The following is a 23,407-nucleotide window of genomic DNA, read 5'->3' on the forward strand; positions in this document are numbered from 1 at the left end:
AGATCTCTGCTGCTGGATTTGCTAACTTTTCTACTGGAATGTATCGGGGGGCCTTTACCTGTTTTGTGTCTTAAATGACAAGGCCTCTGAGACCCAATCTTTGCTCTCATCAGCAACCCATCCTCTGCTTCCATCTCTGCACCCCCCCCCCCCCCCCCGGGTGGCCTTCCCCAAGCCTTAGCTGTCCCAAAGAGGCCAGACAGCTCTAATCAGTCAGTTGACTTTTCAGCCAGCATTACATACATCGTTAATGTAGAAGTCTGAAAAGGTTTGATGCTTTTTACATCGACTTAAGAGATTAAAGATAAAATAAAACCATCATCCATCTCATAAATAAGAAATTATCTCCGAGGGTGCCGACGGCTTGGGAAGGTCCTCAGCGTCGTATGTCTGTGGAAGACGTCAGGCTGGTTGAGGGTCTCGCGGACAGAGACAGAGGACATACACAGTTCCTCTTACCCTTGGCATCTTCATGTGGCAAACAGTTACCCTTCCTCCGCCTTCTTCTCCAATAAGCGGATGAGGAAAAACGCAACTACGGCAACCTCCAGTTTTGGGCAGGATGGACACCATTGTGGGGACAGGAGTCCATTAAAAAGAACCATAGCCCAGCCTCCGTGACCGGCAGAAGGCAACCACACCTACACCTGGGCTCAGGTGCGGACAGATGCACACACCTTAGCTAGGTAAACAGGAAGTCCACCCCTTTGCAATTCTTTTTTGACCAGTCTTTAAACTGTGGTCCACTGATTTCTTCTCTAGGTCACACCAAATAACCCCAAGCAGACAGAGTTCTTGACAGAGTTTCGAAGGAAGGCCCACAAAAGACAAAAAGGCTGCACAGGTGATTGCAGGCAGAGTAGGAAGGTCTGTCGGCTCGTCCTGAAGAAGTCCTTTCTTCCTCAGGCTGCCGCAGTCTACCTGGCCAAACTCCCTCTGGGCTCTTCAGACCACTGGAAGGAAGGAGAGACAAGTTAAGTTCTGCATGCCAGACCCCAGCCATGCTAGGAAGATAAGCTTGGGACAGAAACTTGGAGATGCATCAGCCAATGTCACCGGCTTCTCTGGGGCAGTCAGGCCCAGGTCCAAGGTCCTCTGGTTCAACCTCAGGGGCAGCAGCTTCTGAAATTGTACTTTTAGTGCCAAAGGAAAGCCTGAAGACAATGGGGATGCACCGTGTTATGAGGGCCTTCGTTCAACTGGAGGACAGTCAGCCCAGCCTGTGCTGGTGCCTCCGTAAGGGGTGGCTTCGTGGGCAGCCAAGGAGCTGGCTGAGGGCTCTGGTGGCAGAATGGCTTCTCCTCAGGCCATATGAGAATGGACTCATTTGTTTCTCAATGGGTGGGGCTCTGAGGCATCCTCTGTGGCTCACGGGAGGCAGCATGGACTTAGCTCCCCACAGCTCAAGAATCCAGCTTGGCCCGGACATCTTCCTGCCCTGGTCCCTCCTGTGGTTCCTCTGGAGGTGGAGAGGGATGCATCATCCCAGGGAGGGGGCTTTAGCCTCAGTGCCCATCTCTGGAAGGCCCGACCCATCTGAGGCTCCAAGCTAATGTCCTCCCAAATGTGGGTAGAGAAGTGACATTAATAAGAAACTACTCTACCCTAAATGACTCTGCTGAGGTGCGCACAAATAGTACAAAATCTATAAATTTTAAATAATTTCTCCATTGGTGCTAAATAACAAAATAAGAAGCGCGTTAGCTCAATGGATGGTCCTCCGAGTCAGTGGAAGAGAGATTTGAGTGGAGTCTTCAGAGTTTCTGGCTCGCATCCTAGCTCCCCCACGGACTTACGGTGGGATGCACGCAGAACTTTGGCAGACTCAGTTTACCTACATCACTGACAAATCCTCTTCCTCTGAAGGCCATTAGGAGGACTGATGGATTAACATCCTCAAGAGTTGCGGGCCCCCTGATTAAAAAGACCTGCTCATGCATGATTACTACAGGTCCTGAATAACCTGCTCCTGGGCCTTCAGCACCTTCCAGGTCAGACCGCCAGGAGGTTTAGTGAACACGTCGGTGCTCCAGCTTCCCGGTCGCCCTTCTTCCTACTCTGTTCATGCAACCTTGAACTTCTGGAATGCCAACTGTTTACTAGAGAAGGTCACTCTTGGTGGATTAGCCTGTGGTGACTGTCTCTTGTCTCACTACTTCCTGAAAAGGAACTTTAAATTTATAATGGGCTCTGCTGGTCAAAAGAGCATTTTAGAAAAATTTGCTGACGTGCAACTTTTCAGAACTCGTCTTGATAAAAGAGCTGTTGGCCTCCGTGAGCCCCAAGCTAGTAATGCTCAGATGAGGACTCCTGAGGTGCGGGTTTGGTTCCGCATCGGGATGCCCGATATTCGTCGTGGGTGTCAGTGAAAATGTTCATGAAACATCAGACATCAAAGCTTAACGAAGATCACGGGATGTAAGAGCTAAAGAGTCCTGAGAGACCTGTAGGTTAAATCCCTAATTTCACCGATGGGAAAAGGAAGGGGACTTTCTCAAGGGAAAGAGAACAGACATCGGTTGTGTGTCTACAACCTGTGGTACACTGTACTAGGTACTTTATGTAGGTACTCATTCAATTTGCACATCTTTTAAATAAGAAAACAGATGCTCAGAGAGGTTAATTAACTTGTCAAAGGTCACACAGGCCAGTAAAGATAAAAGAGCTTCCTTTTGTAAAAATTTTTTAAAATGTTTGTTTATTTTTATGAGAGAGAGACAGAGTGCATGTGAGGGAGGGGCAGAGAGAGAGAGAGAGAGAGAGAGAGAGAGACAGACAGACAGACACACACACAGAATCCGAAGCAGTCTCCGGGCTCTGGAGCCCAACGTGGGGCTCAAACCCATGAGCCCTGAGATCATGACTTGAGCTGAAGTTGGAAGCTTAACCGACTGAGCCACCCAGGTGCCCCCAAAGAGCTTCCTTCTGTGTAAAACATATCTCAGAATAAACTAAACTTGACTTGGTAGGATAAACGTCCTCTCCCTCTTCTCCCTCTTCCTGCTACACCCTCTGAGAACTTCTGCCCTGCCCTGGAGAAGGTGGTTGTTTTCTCCACCCAGTTGTGTCTCCCGAGGGAAAAAGGCCCCTCCCCGAGGCAGCCCCTTACCTGTCTCTGAGTGGCAGCAAGCAGTCCTTCCCTTCAGCAGGGCACTGGGCTTCTCGTGCCGGCAGATGAGGGCCTGGCACCACTCACAGTGTTTCCGGACCTGGCAGCAGCTGCAGACACAGAGAACACGGGCTGGGCGGGAGCCGGGCAGGAGTGCTCGGCTGGTGCAGTGTCTGCCTAAAGAGCCTGCTGGGCAGCTCTGGGCTCTGAACCCGCCTTCCCGTGGAGGCCTCTGGAGGGACAGACACACACAGCAGGCGGCCGAGTGTCTTGCAGGATGGTGTCTTTTGGGGGAAGAGGCCAGCTAACAAGAGCACCTGTTGGTCACTTCAAGGAACCGCCTCTGTTTGCACAGCTCTGCTCTGGGCTTGCAGGGCAACCTGACCACCCACCCGGTTGCTCTGTCCATAAAGCAGCAGTTGGGTGGCTCCCTAAATGTAGTAATGGCCTCAGCACTGCTGTCAGGACTGGGACAAAGCAGCCACTTCAGGCTGGCAGGGCTGTGAGGGCTTGGGGAGGGGAATCGTCCATCAGTATTGCCAGCAGCATGGCTGAACTGACCCGTGGAAAGAATGAAAGAATGAGTCATGAGTCTCTGTGGTTTTGAATCTCTCTCTGAGGACTAATACTCTCTAGTTGTGGCAAACCCAACCTCTTGGTGAGCCTCTGTCACCCAGAGTCCTGAAGCATCAGAGGTATGAATGCTCCTGCCTTCTTCTGTGGGCAGGAATGAACAGTTTGCAGAGTTAGCATGAAAAAAGAGTCAGGGAGCCCAAAAGGAGGGCAGAGAAGCAAGCACGGAGTAAGACATTGATTACCTAGAGACACTTAGAGCTGTGTCCTGTGGGATACTGCAGAGGACTTTGTTTCTACTCATTGTAACCTTGACATGGGCATAATCCATGCATCCACCCACCGGGGCTGGGCAGGGTCTCCTGGTGGACATGGGCCCGGAGTCAAGTGAGAAAACGAGCCCGTGTTGCTGTGCTTCCCTCTTGGTACCTGGTGGCATCTCATGACCTCTACCCTAGCCCCTCTTTCCTGGTGCTGTCCTGGGAAGGCTACCAGGGCCCCCAAATCTTTGGGCAGCAGAGCCGAGAAGGAGCCCAAGACCTTTCCGCCCAACATACTTCTGCCACGGTGGTCAGAGCAGTCCGTCTCGGCATGGCGCCCTCCTGATCGTAGAGTCCAAGATCGGGAAGGATCTAGAGGATCTGATTACAGATCCACCAGAGACTGTTCTTTTGCAGTCAGCTAGCAGTGGGCTTACTCCAGTCACTGCCTAACAAGGAGCATCCATCCCAGGGCAGTGAGACCAAGGCCTCCAGGTCCCTCTGGCATGAGATAAGCTGGTCCCAACCAACTATGCAACTCAGGAGGGCCCCATGCCTAGGCAACCAGCAGCCTGGTTGGGGTGAGGGCTTGGTTTCTGGCTCAGGGATTCTTTTTTAAAATGTTTATTTATTTTGAGAAAGGCGGGGGAAGAGGGAGAGAAGAAAAGAGGGGGAGGGGGAGGGAGAGGGAGAGGGAGAGGCAGAGCGAGGGAATCCCAAGCAGGCTCCACACTGAGTGTGGAGCCCAATGCAGGGTTCAACCTCACAACCATCATGACCTGAGCCGAAATCAAGAGTCACTTAACTGACTGAGATACCCAAGCGCCCCTAGCTCAGGAGTTCCGACCTTGGTCTTTGGCAAGGATAGGCTGGGAAAAGACAGAAGAGAGGAGGGACTGGCTGCCTCCTTGAGAATGAGACAGGCTGCCCAGGAATCCTAAATTGTCCCTGTCTTCAGAGAATCTGGCAAAATTGCTTTTAAATCCCTTTGAAGAAGCTCACGGAGGCACCAAATCTTGTTCCTAAGACTCTGGAACCCTCCTGGCCATAGAAATAGGACTATGGAAATGATGGGTGTGCACACAGCTAGTCATGAGAACTGTCGTTGTGAGTGGCAGAGCCTGGGCTACGCCCCAGTCTCAACCAGAGCTGTCTGCCTACCACCTTTTCCAAGGCAGGCGAGAGTGGAACAGACACTGCTTGAAGTGGAAGGAAAGGCCAGCTCAATTGAACCTCATCCCTCACCACTTAATGCTGGCTTGGGCCAGGAGAAGGATGTGAAACCATGGCTCTGAGGGGCACTCCATTCACTGCCAGAACCAGGTTGCCCCAACAGCAACAAACCAATAAATAAACAGGACAGAGACTCATAATTATCTGTCCAAATTCCGGACAACCTTAGAGGGCTGAAGTCTGGCTTCCTTCATTAACACACAGCCGCTTACTCCAGCCTTTGCCGGAATGGCCCATCCACTAGTCTCTGCCATGAGTTAATCCACACCGAGCTGACTGGTAGCCTTTAGTTATTCTGTGGATTCCTTGTGCATATCCAATTAGATATAAATTCTCAGAGGACTTGCTCTGTGAATTAGAGGTCTCTAGATATTTCCAGGGAATAAATCTGGCCAGCTGCTGCGAATACAGGACTTGGGTGTCTGCCTTTGTGGAGCAGTCCCGTTGGGAGATACAGGCAAGCAAGCAGGTCCAAGAACAGGGTGTCTACTGGCTCGGGAAGATGTTCTGGAAGAAGAAGGGCAGAAACTGAGTTTTGGAAGCTGAGGAGGGGCAGGGACATGGAGAAGGGCTGTCACCAGCCTGTCAAAATAACAACCAAGACCTTTGACGTGGCTTTGGGATTTGCAAAGTGACTTTGGCGGAGAGGAAGCACCTCTGCCACTTGCTAAATGAGGCTGAGAGCCATTTCTAGTTCCTCTGGAACACCTGCATGTTGCTATCACAACTCTGAAGGCTCCAAACCCAACAGCAGGAGAGAGCACGTGCCTTTGCTTCTATGCCAGCTTCCAGCAATGTGCAGACTCACTGCTGGGGGACCTTCCCAGAATGTGTGTCCTTCACACAGCCTGGCTGTTACCCGAGTTCCTCTTGGCTTTGCTGACACCAGTCAGACACCACAGAATAAACCATGCCGAGGTGGCCCTGTTATCCGGGCATGCCGCAAATGTCCCGGAGAGGGCCTCGAACTTAGGGGCAGCAAATACTTACTGTATCAGCACACATGCGATGATGAGGACAGCCAGGGCCACGATGGAGACCACCACCAAGGCGGTGATGGCTTGCTTCTTCTGGCTGGCGGCCACCACAGCCAGGAGGTCGGCATGCTCACAGCGTGCACCAACATACCCAGAATGGCAGCTGGGGAAGAAAGGAATGTCAGCATGCTCTTCTGATGGAAGGTCTTGGTCCCCCATCTTCCCCTAGGAAGGCTGGGCCAGAGGGACCCAAAGCCCTAGGAAAAGCCCAAAGGGGCCCCTCCAGCCTCTGCTATTGGATGCAAAGGGATCAGCAAACTCCCTGCCATTTCCCTGAATGGGCACCTCTTCCTTGGAGAATGAGGAGTAACTAATCGGCTTGCTCATCTGTGGAAGCATTCATTATTATTGTTACCATGTCAGATGGTGGGCATAGAGAAGGCAGCAAACGTGTTCAGGACACGAAGTTCATTTTGGCAGTTCATAAAAATCCAGGTTATTTTTAAACTAAGTGTGTGTATTCAGAATTCGATGGTGAGAGAGAGAACACACGCTAACCCAGAGGGAGACACAGGCTGTGGTTTGCTTTTTTATCCTCTTCATCACATTTAATTAGCCCTGCAAGCATTTACCCAGTGCCCGGCACACGGGGTGGGGGTGGGGGCGTACTCAAGTAGGGGCCGGTGCCACTCTCTGGGAAATGCAGGACTTGAGAAGCCACTAGTCTGCTTCTCATTTCCAACACCACCTGGCCTCATTCCACTGGAGGAGGATCAGTAAAGGGCACAAAAGAGGCCATGCTCTTGAACGTGCACATGGCCTGTGAAGGGCACTACTGACACAAGGGGATATTATTACTGGTATTGCTAGTATCCAAGGGCTCTTTCGCTTCTGTAACAGCCTCCTCCTGTGTGCAGAAGGCTGTTGCTACTCCTTCCATATATATAACTCTTGCTTATGCTAACCTCCCCACCCCCTCAATCCTGGGGCAGCCACAAGTGGTTCTTGGAGGACAAACCCTCAGGAAAGGTTCTAGTCATAAGGAAGGGATGCTCATTTTCTGATGGAGGCATTTTTTCCCCCTCCAAGCATAGGGTTCTTCTCAACAGAAGATACTTTGCTTAGGTACAGGTCCCTTTGTTCGGGTGATTTTGTTATTATAAAGAAAATGGTTGATCACCATCGTCTTCTCAGGTGGGGAAGTTTCCTTCCCACAGGGGACTTCCCCAAGAGCAGCCCTGCACCAAACATCACACACTGGATTTAAAGTTTTGTTTTGGTTTCCCCCCCAGCCATGGCAATGATAGCTGTAAACTTTTTTTTTTTTTTTTTTCCCCAAGAGTCTACCTTTTGATGAAGTAGTCAGTCTCTCTCCTTCACTTTTAGATTTAAAGGCCTTTGAAGAACAAGGAGAAATAAAAGGGGATTAAGGGTTCTGGTTGCCTGCTATTGTGCCCAGGGCCAGCCCCAGGGGTGTTACATTTGTGGTTCCCCTACACCTGGACTCCTGGGCCACCAGACCCCAGATGCCAGAGGGATCCTTGGGGCCACAGGATAAACACAGTATCTTTTTCTGGAACACAGGTTTTGCTCAATGTTAACAAAAATGTAATAATTTTCATGTTAAAGGAACAGGTAGTGTAGAGTTTAAGATTTGTGACAAACAGGAGATACTGCGAAAATTGCTGGTTAAGGCTTCACCCTGAACTACCACAGCATAGAAGCTTGTCTCTAGCACTGCTTAATGGAAAAGTCTTTTGTGGGGGCTCTTTGTCCCATAGCCCACTTGTTATATACCTTTCTTAAAGGGTTTTTTTTTTTTTTTTTTTCAGTTTGAATTCAGGCCCTTGCTTTTCTGTTAAGGGTTATTGTACATCTCACCTACGTTTTCCCATTTAATCCTTGCACAGAAAAGTCAAAGTCATTTGCCTGTGTCACACTGCTAGACAAGAGAGAGAAATTCACACCCAGGTCTGTTTAGCCCAGAGTCTGGATTCTTGCTCATTCATCAGGCTGCTTCCCCCCACATACTCAAAAGGGATTGGGGTAAGAATGCCACAGGTTAAGCTCTTGATCGAACGTGCCTTTTGGTTTAGGCTCCAATCTTGAAAAGGTAAAAGAGATTTGAAGTTTTCGGTTCAACAAAGGTGCAAGTAAAGAAGCTGAGGAGGGCCAACTAGGACACAGGGCACCATGTAGGGTTCTCTACAGACCCGAGGACAAGAGAGCAGCCTCCAGATGCAGGAGGGACAAAGTCGTAGAGGGGGATCTCTAGCAAGACTTTCCTTAAAAAGGATCTAGATCACAGAACTCTTGACTATCCCAGACCTGGGCTGAGGGAGGAGACTGAGGGCCTGTGGGCCAGGGGCAGGTTTTTGTTTGGTTTTAATAACAAAATTATGTGAAGGTCAAAATCAAGAAACAGCTCAACCTGGGGGCTGTGGAGAAAACAAAGGCACTGGCCCCTTCCCACTGAGGGAAGCAGACAGTGGACTGGACCGGAGGCTGATGGGCTAAGCAACAGTGGAGGTGCCACATAGATCGAAGCTGTCAGCGTCTGGAGAGAACCCTGTATGGGGTCCCTGTTCCAGCCTGACCTTCAGTTTTCACCCTGCACCCTGTGGTTGGCTCCCTGTGGACTTCCACTTTTTGGTATTTGACACCCCCTCTTTGCAGGGCCTGAATCCTCTCCACTTTATCTCCCATAACCTAGGTTCCAGCCGACCCAAGATGCGCCCTCCCCCCCCCCCCCCCCCCCCCCCGCCCGGCCCAGCGTGAAATAAACCAGTGCTGGGCATATAGGCACATGGACATACCTGCCTGGTCTATGCATGATCACCTACCACTCTCCACTTGCCCGTCTCACCTCCTGCCACCTTCTCTGACTGGAATGTTATTCCTCACTCTCCCCATCAGACTCCGTCTCAAAGATCACATTCTCCGAAAAGGTAATTTACAGACTCATTCCTTCACCCAGTCACCCATACATCCGTTTGCCTTATCTCTTTGCATGGATCTAACTTCGCCCCTTGTGAACGCCCTCAGAATCACTGCCCTCCCCACCAGCCTCACTTCAGGTCAGTCTCCGTGCTCCTTCGGGCAAGACCCAGGTCTACAAAGACTGGTGAACCACTCAACAGGAGGGGGCTGAGGAGGTTGGGCCTTGGGGTCAACTGTTACATTCCTCCTCGGGACTTGCAGCCGAGCCAATGGGACGTCTACAGACAGGTGTTTATGCTGCTTCCTCCCAGGGCAGTGCAGTGAGGATCTGTGTAACTATCTGTGAGAGGTCCAGGCTAAGCACTCCTATTTCCGAAATAGTCCTACTCTGACCTGCAGGCCCTTGGGAGAGAAGGATTCTAACACCTTCACAACCACTTGGTTCTGCAAACCTTACGGATTAACACATCAATGCTGGGGACTCCAAGAAAACCTGTTTAAATAAACGAGCGGCAGCCAAGCGCTAATTACAACACACACCATTTATTGCAGGCACTGTGCCAAACTTCCATATGAATCCATCTCTCTTATTCCCAACAATCACAGCTGCATGTGAGGTCAGCGTTTGCTAGTTACCTTCTTTACAGATGAGGAAACAGGGGCTTCTGGGTTTAAAAACTAACAATCTCAACCATGAAGGCTACCTTTCTAGGGTAATGCAGACTGGTCTGGAAGATACTCTGGGACAGTGATTTTGTGACAAGCTCACAAACCTCACTGCAAAAAGGCCAGGTTGCTCACTCCCCTGTAAAGAGGGCTCCTTGCTGTGGTGTGGCAAGGTGCCAAGACGCCCCCAGACGGTGGCGTCTTAACTAAGAAAGATAACTCTTTGGGCTGGGTCACCTTTTGCTGATTTTCCATATTCTTCCTTCCAGAGGAACATTTCCCATTTGTGTGCTGGGCCCTTCACAACCAGCCCTGCCTCAGAAACACCCCTGGCAGGGGTCCTAGCCCACTGGGAAAGTCTTCATGTCAACAGGAATGCCCCAGTCACCTAGTGTCACGGCTGCACTCACTCACATTTCAGTCTCATTGAATTAGGGAGCCCGATGTGCCTATGAACGAAAACTTCTCCAGCGAGGCACAGGAGGCACACGGGTTGCTGCCTAACAGGTGAGACTCTAGGTCATGGCCTAGGTGAGCTCTGAGAATAGCAGATCTTGGCCCCAGGCAGCACGACTGCAGCTGGGAGGCAGAATAACCTGTGGTTCAGATCCTTGGGCTTTACCCAAGATCAGAATTTCTCTGAAAATGGGTGTTTTGAAGAAAGGGCCAAAGGTAATTCTGATGAAGCCAGAGTTGAGAGCCACCATGAAGGTTTTACTAGTGACATCGACTTTGGCCGCCCACTGGAATTGCCTGGGGAACTTGAAAAAATCCTGATGTCCAGGCCACACCCTAGACCAACTGTATCAAAATCTCTGGGAGTAAGGCCTGAGTATTAGTATTTTTTTTTTTCAACGTTTATTTATTTTTGGGACAGAGAGAGACAGAGCATGAACGGGGGAGGGGCAGAGAGAGAGGGAGACACAGAATCGGAAACAGGCTCCAGGCTCTGAGCCATCAGCCCAGAGCCCGACACAGGGCTCGAACTCACGGACCGCGAGATCGCGACCTGGCTGAAGTCGGACGCTTAACCGACTGCGCCACCCAGGCGCCCCATGAGTATTAGTATTTTTAAAGCTCCTCGATGATTCCCCCGGGCAGCTAAAGTGGAGAGCCACAATTGAGAATTTTTGGCCTTGAGATTGCGGGAGGTTCTTTCTCCTCCCCAATCGTTGGTGGTAATGGGGATGCTTCACAGTTGCTTTTTATAAGGTGGGGAAAAAGAAAAGGTTTGGTGACATACCTTTTTTTTTTTTTTTTAAACTTCCCAAGCTTCTACTGATACCCGACTTAATTATGCCCATTATTTTAGGCACAAGTCACATAAGGAGGGGAAGAGTCATCTCACCTGGTTGCAAATGAATCATGCTTGACTCAGTTAAGGTCCTGTACTTTACCTCAAGTAGGCCTTGGTTCCCACCTGACTACACAGTACAATCACCAGGGAAGATTTGGAAAATGCCAAGGTCACACCCCCAGAAATGCCCATCCAAGTGGAGTGGGCACCCAGGTGATTCAAATGTGCATCCAGGCCTGAGAACCACTGAGGTAGAACTATTATTTAAGTACACAGTCAAGAACCAACAACTCAAAACCTACTATTTCTAAGTCTCCTTTCTCCTTCCCTCCTTCTGGGCATTGCCCCAGGATGGTGGCTATAAAATGGGCCCCCTCCTATCAGGCGCAGGAGAAATGGGGAGATGCTATCCCCCTGTTTAAGAAAGGAATCTGAATAAAATAGGAGTCGTTTTATCACAAGGGTGGAATGGAAAATGTGTAAGACTGAACATGGCCTTACATCATTTGACCGATTTCATCTGTCTAGAGTGGGTTTTGCCAAACTCAAGATTGTGGAATGCTGTTTTGTCTTCATAATTCTGAAATGAGGCTCTGGGATCCCATTCAGGCTATTTCCCCCAAATAAGAACCCAAACGAAAGAAGTGTACGAGAAAGAAAGAGTGCCACATAGAAGGGAAAAGGAGTCTGGCTGAGCTGCAAAAGGAGCCATTGTAGCCGGAGAAAAAGGCAATGTGCTCCAGCCAGGTGGATCCCCAAGGCCTTTTCATTTTGGTTACTAAGTCAAGAATGCTTTGGTGCTTTTCACAGGAGCAAATTGTGGCTGTGGGCCTCTCCGTCTGAACAAGAAGAAAGACATTATCCATGATACGCCTTTCTTTCTCCTGTGCTGAGGGCTTTAAGGCCTTCTGGTCCCCACGAGTTGCTAAGTTTTCCCCCTAAGTTCCTGTTTTGCCTGGTTCACAGGGCCCTTTTGCAATTTTCAAAAAAATATAATAATGCATATAGAGTTATGCTCTTAAATTTTTCTTAAAAAAATTTCTCCAACTAGAAAAGGAATGTGTCTACGCAAATTGGAAAGCACATAAATAACAAAGCAGAAAGTGAAAGCTCACATTGTCGCCCACCTCCCCAAATTGCAAACTGACATGTTTCTTTTTGAACTATTTCTCTGTACTTTTAAACATAGTTTTGGGGTTTTTTTGTGTTTTGTTTGTTTTACAATTTTGTGTCAGTATCTCATCTCCTATCTCCTTACTATTTTGCTGTCATAAGAGAATTGCAAGTCATTTAAAATGTTGTGCAGTGGGGCGCCTGGGTGGCGCAGTCGGTTAAGCGTCCGACTTCAGCCAGGTCACGATCTCGCGGCCCGTGAGTTCGAGCCCCGCGTCAGGCTCTGGGCTGATGGCTCGGAGCCTGGAGCCTGTTTCCGATTCTGTGTCTCCCTCTCTCTCTGCCCCTCCCCCGTTCATGCTCTGTCTCTCTCTGTCCCAAAAATAAATAAACGTTGAAAAAAAAATAAATATTAATGTTTGCATTTGAGATTGTTTCCTCAGGATAGGGTCCCACGCGAGGGCACAACATGGTACAGACTTTGGAGCCAAATTTTCCTGGGTTCAAATCTCAACCCCCACTTGAATGCCTGTGTGACCCTCAGCAAATTACTTAGCCTCTCTGTGCCACTGATTCTGCATCTTTAAAATAGGATAGTAAAACTTACGGAGTTGTTATAAGCACTTCACAAGATTGTGACGTGTCTGACACAAGTGCTGTGTAAGTGCTAAAAATGTAAATAAAAGGATGGCAGCATTTTTAATGCTCTTGAGAGACATTGTCTTTATAAACAATGATGTATTCTCTGGCAGGAGGCTAGTCCTCTGTCTTTTAGCCAAGTCTTTTGGCATAGGTCCTAAGATATGGTCTTCAATATGGGGGCCAAGGACCAAAGTGATTAAGGACCAAGGACCATGCTTTTAAAAATACGTTTACACTAACTTGCCTTTAACATGGACAAGTTCCAGAGGGCTGGGGTAGGAGTGGGGGACCTGAGCACAAAGACACCTGTGTTCTGCTTACCCACTGTTGGCCTCTTAAGAAGTGGATTCGCAAAGTCCTATAGCTTCTCTGCCTCAAGGGCTGGGGAGTAGGGGTCTGGATGGGGTAAGGGCTCGCTCTCTGCAGCTCTGATCCCAGGGCCTCATGGACAGCATGGGTTCCATGGTCTATCCGCCTTCCATGGCTCCTTTTGGCAGGACCCTATAGCATCTTCCAGCTGCGGCAACGGTAACAATGCCTGGTAACAGAGCCCTTATGCTCTGCGGGGAACCAGGCTTGGATGTTCTCCACTGCTATCTAATAGGACTCCTGCAATGATGGAAACAGTCCATATCTGTGCTGGCAAACACAGTAGCCACTAGGCCTGCAGGTGCTGAGTATTTGAAGTGTGGCTAGTGAGCCTTGGAAACTACATTTTTTTTAAAAATTTTTTTTTCAACGTTTATTTATTTTTGGGACAGAGAGAGACAGAGCATGAACGGGGGAGGGGCAGAGAGAGAGGGAGACACAGAATCGGAAACAGGCTCCAGGCTCTGAGCCATCAGCCCAGAGCCTGACGCGGGGCTCGAACTCACGGACCGTGAGATCGTGACCTGGCTGAAGTCGGACGCTTAACTGACTGCGCCACCCAGGCGCCCCAAGGAAACTACATTTTAATTGAGTGAATTAATTTAAATAGCTCCGGGTGTCTAGAGGCTCTCATCCGGGACAGCAATAGCTATACACACATATGGTCACTGGGTCCTCACCACAATCCTGCGAAATATTAACATCTCCATTTTATACACAATGAGACTGAGGATTAATGGGGCTAAGTCACTTGTGTAAGAGACTCAGGTCTGACCTCCAAATCCATGCCTTTAACTGCTGCATTATCCTGCCTAGCGTGCGACTCTCAGTGTCTGCTTCTGGTGTGGGGAGAGAGAGAATGAGGACGTGCGCTTTCTCCAGACATATGGATGGAATGATGTCATAACTATTCTCTTGTTCAAAGTAAGCTCTACACCCAACGTGAGGCCTGAATCCATGACTCTGAGATCAAGAGTCACATGCTCTATGGACAGAGCCGGCCAGGTGCCCAAATGTCGTAACTTCTTAACCCCTCTACCCCACCATCTGGCAGCCGTTGAGATGAAACAAAATCTACGTCGAGTCACTCAAGCACCAAACCCTTGGTGGGGCTGGTACGGGGTGGGGGGATACATCCTTAGTCACATCGCAGCCTGCTGGCACACTGATGGCACTCACTTCTCTGTGGATGTTTGGCTCTAGAATGTACTGTGGCCAGGGCCATGTGAGATGTTTTCCTTGGCTCAGCAATTTGTTTTCACACTTTGCTGTGGGAAAGTTAAGTCAGGGAGTTCAATCACTGAAGAGCATTTTGGACAGGTGAGAAACTTCTAACTGGTTGCCACTGGCTGACGACACTGGAACTTTTCTGGGTGTCTTCCTTCAACTGTTTTCCTTTGTTTGAAGGCTTCTGCAGGCAGCAGACCAACAGTGTGCTGCATTGGCCTCAGGGGGAAAACGGTGTGCAAGTCCTAACCCTGCATTTCTATGGCTTTATGATCTTTGGCAATCCTTCTCCCATTCGTTTCCTGATGTAATTGGGTTCTAGTGAGAATTAACTAAAGGAAGACACAAAATAAAATTGAGGGTTCATCGGAAACAAATGTTTAAGGATTCTGTTCACTACCTTTGGCTATTTCTGACTAGTTATTTGTTTTAACTTTTTTTCTTTATCTCATATTTTATGTAGTGTGATGTGTCATTCTATTTAGGTTTTCCGGAAACCTAAAGACTATTGTTCTTATAAAAAACAAAGCTTTGGCGTGACAGTATTTTAGAAAGCACTCCCTCTTTTGAGACTAGTCTTGGGTCACTGTAGGTTTTCTTTATATGGCCTTGACAGATAGTGGCCTTACCTCAAGGTATGTTAGTTTTATTGACCAGAATGTCAATAAATTGACCAGAATGTCAGTGACCCAAATCTGGGGTGGTTCCTAAGAGTGAAAACAGAATGTTCTGCTTTCTCTGCATGGACTCAGAGTTTCTGGTCCAGTAGGAATTAATTAATTATCGCATTCTTCTAGGCGCTGTAAATACAAAGGGCATAAGGTGTGGTCCTGTCCTCACCAAGCTTACAAGTTCACATGGCAGAAGTGAGCAAAGTGGGCTGGTGTGAGGAGAGCAGAAGTGGCAGCGGAATGATCAGGGGCTGACATCTGCTTCAGTGTTGGGGAACAGGGGAGAGAGAGGTGGAAATGAGAAGCGGAGAGGGCAAGCCCTGTCTGGGGATGGTGGGGCAGGTGCACCTGTGTTCCAGCCACATGGCACATTTGGGAGTTCAGGCCTGATGCTGCCTATTCAAGAGGGCTGGGCATCCGTACGGAGAGTGAAACCTGACTTCTAAAATCCTGACAACTAAAACTACCAAAGAACAACGCAGATCATCACCTACCACTATGTAAAACTTATCTGTTGGCTGAATACCACCCCCTGGACTGCCAAGATCCAGTGGGGAAACTGAGGTAAAGAGGTGGTAATTGCTTGCATTGCTGTGCATCCCCACAGATGGTCAGCTTTTCCAAACCACAAGGATGGCCCAGCTGTTTCCAGAGATCCTGCACTCAGCCCACAGAAAGGACTTTAAGTTTGTGGTCAAGGCAAAGAACCTGAGAATGACCTTGACCTTTTTCTTCACATGCTGGGGAAAGATGCCAACACCGTTCTTGGAAACAAAAGAGCTTAGTGATTTGAGGTGTTAAAAAACAAAATTCAATTGAGTACATTTTATAAATTTTTTTTAATGTTTATTTTTTGAGAGACAGAGTGTGAGTGGGGGAGAGGCAGAGAGAGAGGGAGACAGAATCTGAAGCAGGCTCCAGGCTCCGAGCTGTCAGCACAGAGCCTGGCACAGGGCTCGAACTCATGAACTCATGAGATCATGATCTGAGCCGAAGTTGGACGCTTAACCGATTGAGCCACCCAGGCGCCCCCAACTTTGTAAATTTTAAGATCAAATTAGAAAGGAGCTCCAAGGAGCTGTATGAGATGGAAGACTTGTATAAGCAGGAGGGGGCAGGGACAGGGAAAGAGTGGATGACCTCATCTTTCTTTGGGGGACAGAAGGGGTCTATCAGGTGAATTACCTCACTAGAGCACACCAGGAAATTCCAGCCTGACTAGCTAAGCACATTTCTGGTGAAGGCTGAAACTGCAATTAGGTTAGGTATTAAGTTTTGGTTTGGTGATGTGGACTTAGCACAAGAGACTCCATTTTGGACCTGCTGTCCTTTTCTTAAACAGAGGTGAACTTGTACTTATTTATTTTTTTGTAACAGAGGTGAACTTTTTAAGGCTGAGACAGAGTGCCCTCTGGGGCAGTGGCTGAGAACATGGGCTTGGTAGGTGGAATTGATCAGCCTGAATCCCATGCTCTACCATTAACTCGCTCTGGGACTCTGGGAAAACTGCTCCTGTGAGCCGACTCAGTTTTCTCATTTCTACAACAAGAATTCCCACTTGAGGATGGAGTTGTGAGGACTCCATGAGTCACTGTATATAGAGTGCTGGGAACCATGCCTGGCACATAGCTGCAGTTTTTATTGAAAGCTGATTATTAATAGAAATATTTATAATGTGGATGGGGGGAGGGACAGCCGGTCATCCTGATTATCAAAATGCAATGGTGTGTAAATGTGATGGACAGTCACCTCCCTGAGCCAAGAGCAGGGCTTGGGGCACAGACCGAAGAGGCTAAGAAAAGCACTTGCCCCTCCCCTGCTTTCAGAGGGCTTCCGCCAGCTGCTGGGGGTCTCAGCCACAGATGAGGTTGTTGTTTTGACTCATCTGATGACCCAGGCTTGAGGTTGCCCGCTCTCGAAAAGTTTATACCAGCCTCTCATCTGGTGGGGAAGGCACCCGAGGAAGGAAAACTAAACTGACACAAATTTGGTCAGAACTCGGCAAAGATTTGCCCTCTTTCTTCAAAGAGGATCCTCCCCACCTCTAGACGGGTGCACTGGGCACTGCTGGAGGGTCAAATGCCTTCTGCCTGCTGCATTGGGGGGCTTCCTGATGTCTGGGCCAGAGGTAAAACTTCCCTTCAGGGCTAGTGTTTTCCACAATGACTTGGCTACTAACAAAAAGTCTCTCGGGGCCCCCTATGTGTATTTGAATAAAAATGATCATGAATAATGATTGACTGTCATCATCACTGTGCTTTGCGTTTACAGGGTAGGGAGGGCTCAAGCTCTGGGGACAAGACCTGGGGGCCTCCCACAGTCCTGTCTGGAGGAAGGTAGCTGGCATGCTTCTCCAGGTGAGGCTCAGAGCCACCTGAGGGGCCTGTCCATGTTCATACAGCTGCATCTCAGGAAGAGGAACGTCCAGCCCACCACTTTACTGTGGCAGCTCTCTGGACCCACAATCTCTCCTGGGCTAAAGCATCAGATACCCTCAGCATCATAGTTAAGAACTCAGCTTCAGGAGTCAGATTATCTGAGTCTGAACGCGAGCTCTGCTATGCGACCTGGGCACAACCTCTGTGTGCCTAACTCGTGGGGTCATTATGAGGATTACATGAGTTAACATATGGCGAATGCCTGGAAGTCTGGCATGAAGCAAAAGCTCAATAAATGCCAGCTTTTGTTCACATTTACTATTACTTACTGGTGCTATTAAGTTGAACCAAATGGAATTGCTGCCTTTCCAGCATTTGTGACCTATAAAAATGGCAACTTCATATAGATGGGTGGTTTTTTTACATTTCTTTTTTTTTTTTCCCCCAATGTTTATTTATTTTTTTTTGGGACAGAGAGAGACAGAGCATGAACGGGGGAGGGGCAGAGAGAGAGGGAGACACAGAATCGGAAACAGGCTCCAGGCTCCGGGCCATCAGCCCAGAGCCTGACGCGGGGCTCGAACTCACGGACCGCGAGATCGTGACCTGAGCTGAAGTCGGACGCTTAACCGACTGCGCCACCCAGGCGCCCCATAGATGGGTGGTTTTTAATGGGGGTGGAGGTTCCCTCCCATCTCCTAGGGGACATGTGGCAATCTGGAGACTGTGAGATGGCAGTGCTACTGGCACCTAGTGGGTTGAGGCCAGGGATGCTAACAGGAGAACTCCAACAGCAAAGACTTATCCAGCCCCAAAGTCAATAGTGCCAAGGGTGAGTAGGGGGCCAGCTAATAGTATTCTACTATGCACAGATTTTTATTTTTATTTTTTTTAACGTTTTTATTTATTTTTGAGACAGAGAGAGACAGAGCATGAACAGGGGAGGGGCAGAGAGAGAGGGAGACACAGAATCGGAAACAGGCTCCAGGCTCGGAGCTGTCAGCACAGAGCCCGACGCGGGGCTCGAACTCACGGACCGTGAGATCATGACCTGAGCCGAAGTCGGACGCTTAACCGACCAAGCCACCCAGGCGCCCCTGCAGAGATTGTCTTAAAACATCCCTTTTTAAAACCAACATGGCTCCCACTGCCTAGAGAAGGCAGGCTCGCTTCCAATAGGCTCTGGCCTCCAATTTGTCTCCAGTCTTGTCTCCTCCTGCTGTAGCCACAAAAGGTAGCCTTTAACAGCAGGTCCTTCAACACTCCGGGTCTGGAATAACCTCTCTGCTCTCCCCACTAGGCACACCCTAACACCTGCTCTGGGGGGTTTCTCCCAAAGTGCCTTTCTGTCCAGCCTGGCTGACCACGGCGATCCCTGGTGGCTCTTAACTAACGCGACTCCCGGGTCCCATTCCTAGAGATTACGATTCAGTGGGTTGGGGTGGGGCTCAGCCATACTTTCAGAAGCCCCAGGGGGCTCATGCTCTCCCTGGTGTGGAAACCACCGTGCCCTGGCAGGCATCTTTATTTCCAAGCTGTTCTTTGTTCTGTTACCACTTATGTACACTAACCGTTTGCAGGCACTTCCAGCTTATTTTATTAGCTGTGCTGTAAAGATGCTGGAGGGCAAAGACCTCTTTTTGGAGACTTGCTACTCGGTGGGATCCAATCCAGTGCCTTGCCCTCCACAAATTCTAACTGGTGAATTAAACCTGAATCCAGGAATTTTCAGATTTTGCTGAACCCAAGAGTGACCTGAGGTGCTTGTTGAAAATGCAGATTTCCAGGCTCCAACCCCTAGCGGTTATGCCTCAGTGGCTTGGGCGAGGGCCCTGGAACCTGAATGTTTAATCTGTTTTATTATTTTTAAAAAATGTTTGTTTATTTATTGAGGGGGGGAGGGGCAGAGAGAGATAGGACGAGGGAGAGAGAGAATCCCAAGCAGGCTCCACACTGTCAGTGCAGAGCCCAACTCGGGGCTCGATCCCACAAACCCTGAGATCATGACCTGAGCTGAAAGCAAGAGTCGGACGCTTAACCCGCTGAACCCGCTGAACCACCCAGGCGCACTAGCCAGCTGGGTTTGAAGCAGGTGTCCCTCAGCCTGTTTTCTGATCCTCCAACATGCCCAGCCTCAGGGGTCTCAGGCATGCTTTATGGAAGTCAATGTCCCTTTAATTGGTTGCTGGGATGCCTCCAGCCCCAGGACTCCAGGATACCAGGGAACACTTACACACATGCTGGCTTGTCTTCCTGCACCAAAAATCTGCAGGTTCCATGGAAGCAGAACTGACTGTGGGAATCTGGGCAGTCATTAAAATGGGACACCACAGCTGCGGCCACAGGCGGGTCTGCTGGGGAAAGAAAAGACATTTGGCTCAGATCCGGATTAGCCAGACACACCCACAGGTCCCTACCTCACCGATCAAGTTGCAGAGGAACCCTGATGTCTGGGATTTCTGGTCCCTAGCAGCATTTCCTGGTCAGCTCTCCTTCACTTTCTAACAACTAGTCCAGGACCAGAGACATCTGGGTCACGTGCTTTCCAGCGGGGCTTTATTATTTACTTATCTTCGTAGAAAACAAAACAATCTCTCCAAAAGATTCAGTGCTATTCAGAGATACCAGAGCAGTGTTAGCTACCAGCGTGTTTAAAACCTATTGCCTGCGTGACCTAATTTTACTTTTGTAAAGTGACCGTGATCATTCTCTTAAGATAGGCTTCATAAAACTCTGTTTTAAAGACAAGAAACCAGAACGTAGTTACAGAGGAGTTCTAAATAACCATTAAATTGATGCTGAGGAAGAACGGTTCATGATACAAAAAGGTGTTCATGACATATTATTGTAAGTGAAATTAGGTACATTTCCAATGTGGTCTGTATAGGATTCTACTTAAATAAACAGAAATTTAGATCCAAAGAAGTCCGGGAAAGCTGTACATAAAAAATGGTAGCAAGAGCTTCTCTGGGGCAGGGTGATTGGGAGTGATGCTGCCACGAAGAGGACTTGAAGCCCAGAAGTCCATCTGGGAGCAGCACAGACAGTACTGGGAAAGCTGGGAGTGGGCGGCAAAGGCAGTGGAGTGGGGGGCAGGGATGGGTCCCAGTTGCAGCTCTGACACCTGTAACTCATAACAGCTTGGGGTGTCACCAAACCTCTCAGGGGTTTCCTTCCTTGGCTTTCAGATAGGAATAAAAACAGCCAGCCACTGACCACCCTAAGGGCCTCACTATGGCTTACTTTATTAGACTCCAATAGCCCTGTTTTGTCCAAATAACACTCGAGACGCAGTAGGTAGCTAGTTTACAATGGCGTGATAGATGCAGCTGCCACTGCTTCTTTCAAAAGGTCCTCTTATGTTTGTGTTTTGGGGAGTGAGTCTTCCTCACTTATGTATATATTTTTTTTTGAGAGAGAGAGTGTGGGTGAGCAGGGGAGGGGCAGAGAGAGAGGGAGGGAGAGAGGGAGGGAGAGAGAGAATCTCAAGCAGGCTCTACACTCAGCACAGACCCTGATGCAGGGCTCAATCTCACAAACCACAAGATCATGACCTGAGCCAAAGTCAAGAGTCAGACACTTAACTGACTGAGCCACCCAGGTGCCCTTCCTATCTATCTATCTATCTATCTATCTATCTATCTATCTATCTATCTGGCAAAACATGTTCTTAGAACTCTTGCTCTTTGAGAAAAAGCAGTCCGTTTCTTATTGTGGGGTTTTAGACTACCACTAAATATTAAAACCACATTCCTCTCTCTTCAGGAATTGCTTCTACAAGTATCATATTTGGAAATCTCATAATTCCACTAGAAAAAGCAGAGGGTGAAAATTCAAGATTCCTTGATGCAGAAGGTGAGAGAACGCTTAGTGGCTATGAACATGGGCTTAAGCAGAGAGGGGTTCGAATCCTGCCCCTGCCACCTGGATGAAGGACTACTTGAGCTTTTTTAGCCTGCTTCTGCCATGGGGAGTCCACCTGCTTCCTGGGTGGCTCTGAGGGCTGAACTGGGCAAAAGTTGTTCAGTACTGTACGCAACCAATCGTCTGGTACATATCATTCAGCTGCTGCTCTTCCGTCATGATCACTGATAGTCCCACGATGCTAAAGAACCTCCATATGCGGTAAGACCATTACTGTATATAATCTCTCCCTGCTGCCATAAATCCAGCGTAGTGTAACTAAAAGTCCAAGCGTCCTTATATACTTCCACGTGTGAGGACAGGCAGAGATGCCCAAAGCCAGGTGGAGATGTCGACCCAGAGCTGCTGGCCAGTCTTGCTGTCCCTGTCTAGCAGCCGCCTCCAGGACATGTGCTCCAAGTGCCTCTGCTGGTTACAGTTACCTATGAGTCCCAGGTCTGGGTAGTTGATGAACGGGCTTGGTCACTGGCTGACAGTGGACACTGGGATGTTGAGGCTGGAAAGATCTGCTGCGGTTCTCATAACTGGCTTCTCTGTGTTCATCAAACTTGTCGAGGAGCAAATACAGAATGATGAAGGGCTACTGAATCTAATTTGATGTAGACCCTGAAAAAGGCTTTTGATAAGCTCCACAAAAGGCCATTTAGAAGACTACCTCCAAGTGGCTAGTGGGAGTCCCCCGTCAGGGCTCAGAGTTGGGCTCTTCATACGTGGTCTGTGGACCAGCAGCTTTACATCCCCTGGAGTTCGTCAGAAAGCCAAGTTCACAGTCCATACCCTAGACATACTGAATTAGAGTCTTGGGGATGGTGCCCAGGAATCTGACAAGGTCTCTGGGTGATTTTTTTCAAAAGTCAGGTTTACTGGGATAGAATTGATATAGAGTACCTGTGCCCTTCAGGTGATTCTGCTAGGCACAGGCTGAGACACAGGCTTGTATCACACAGGATACATCAGGGGTCTTGAAAGGGACCCTTTTTGGAGCTGGTCATCTGTCAGCTCTTCAAAATATAAATGACACTAAAACTCGAGATCTGCTAACAGTCTTTGTAGCAAAGTGTCAGGTCAATAGATACAAACTACCAGAAGAACTCTGGATCTGTCTTTGGGAGAACTACTCTCCAAAACTGATTGGTAAGGAGGAGACCCAATGCCATGATCTCATTCAGCCTGTATTTATGGATATTTTGCCTCATCTCATAAATGACTCAAGGAATCTTTATAAAAATAGATACCATAAAAAGGGAATGAAAATGGGAAAGGCGTGTGTGTGTGAGAGAGACAGACAGAGGCAGAGAAGGGGAGGAGAGGGGGGGAAAGAGAGGAACCGAGGGAGACCGAGACGGGCAGTGCGAAAGGGAAGGAGAGATGAGGACAAAGAAAAATAAGATGGGGTGGAAAAGAGCAAAGAAGTTTGTATCTGGTTAGCACATGACACACATTAGGACACATGTATGTGCTGAAGCTGAGTGGCAAATGGAGCCCTATGTCTCCTAGCACAGTCTATGCAAGGGTGCACATGGGCCAGTGGATGTAAATGCACTTGTTTTTGCACATGCAGGACAGGCTCAGCTTTGCCCGAGTCTATGGTCACAGAGCAACTTTTCTTTGTGGCTGCCTTTGAAGAGGATTTAAAAAAAATTTTTTTTTACATTTATTTATTTTTGAGAGACAGAGTGAGACAAAGTGAGAGCAGGGGAGGGGCAGAGGGAGAGGGAGACACAGGATCGGAAGCAGGCTCTGAGCTGTCAGCACAGAGCCCGACGCGGGGCTCGAACCCACAGACCGTGAGATCATGACCTGAGCTGAAGTCGGACGCTCAACTGACTGAGCCACCCAGACGCCCCCTTTGGAAGAGGATTTTATGTGTTACCGTGGACAATATCCTCCTGGATTTCCTGGAGTCCATGCAGAGGCATCCGCCAGTGTAAACCCTCCCTGGGTCACCCAGCTCACTAAGAAGCCAAAGCCCAGGCAATGAGGAAGCTCCCTGCCACCGTCATGGGGATGGCAGCTAACGCACACTGG

The 23,407-nt window shown here is 48.9% G+C and overlaps 1 protein-coding gene across 3 annotated transcripts in view; it reads right to left on the reverse strand.

Annotated features, from left to right (window-relative positions):
- The window catches only part of TGFA (transforming growth factor alpha), a 116,509-nt gene that overhangs the window by 8,941 nt on the left and 84,161 nt on the right, over window positions 1-23,407 (reverse strand). The window contains exons 3-6 of one of the 3 annotated variants that reach the window (XM_023251745.2): window positions 19,689-19,809; window positions 6,166-6,315; window positions 3,110-3,219; window positions 266-953 (exon numbers count right to left, since the gene is read on the reverse strand). In XM_023251745.2, the coding sequence (XP_023107513.1) occupies window positions 946-953; window positions 3,110-3,219; window positions 6,166-6,315; window positions 19,689-19,809 (389 nt within the window). In that variant the 3' untranslated portion in view covers window positions 266-945. Of the gene's footprint in view, window positions 1-265; window positions 954-3,109; window positions 3,220-6,165; window positions 6,316-19,688; window positions 19,810-23,407 lie in introns of those variants that run through there. The other 2 variants (XM_023251743.2, XM_023251744.2) reach the window with 2 other exon arrangements.

Source organism: Felis catus, chromosome A3 (assembly GCF_018350175.1).
Source record: "Felis catus isolate Fca126 chromosome A3, F.catus_Fca126_mat1.0, whole genome shotgun sequence".
NCBI lineage: Eukaryota > Metazoa > Chordata > Mammalia > Carnivora > Felidae > Felis > Felis catus.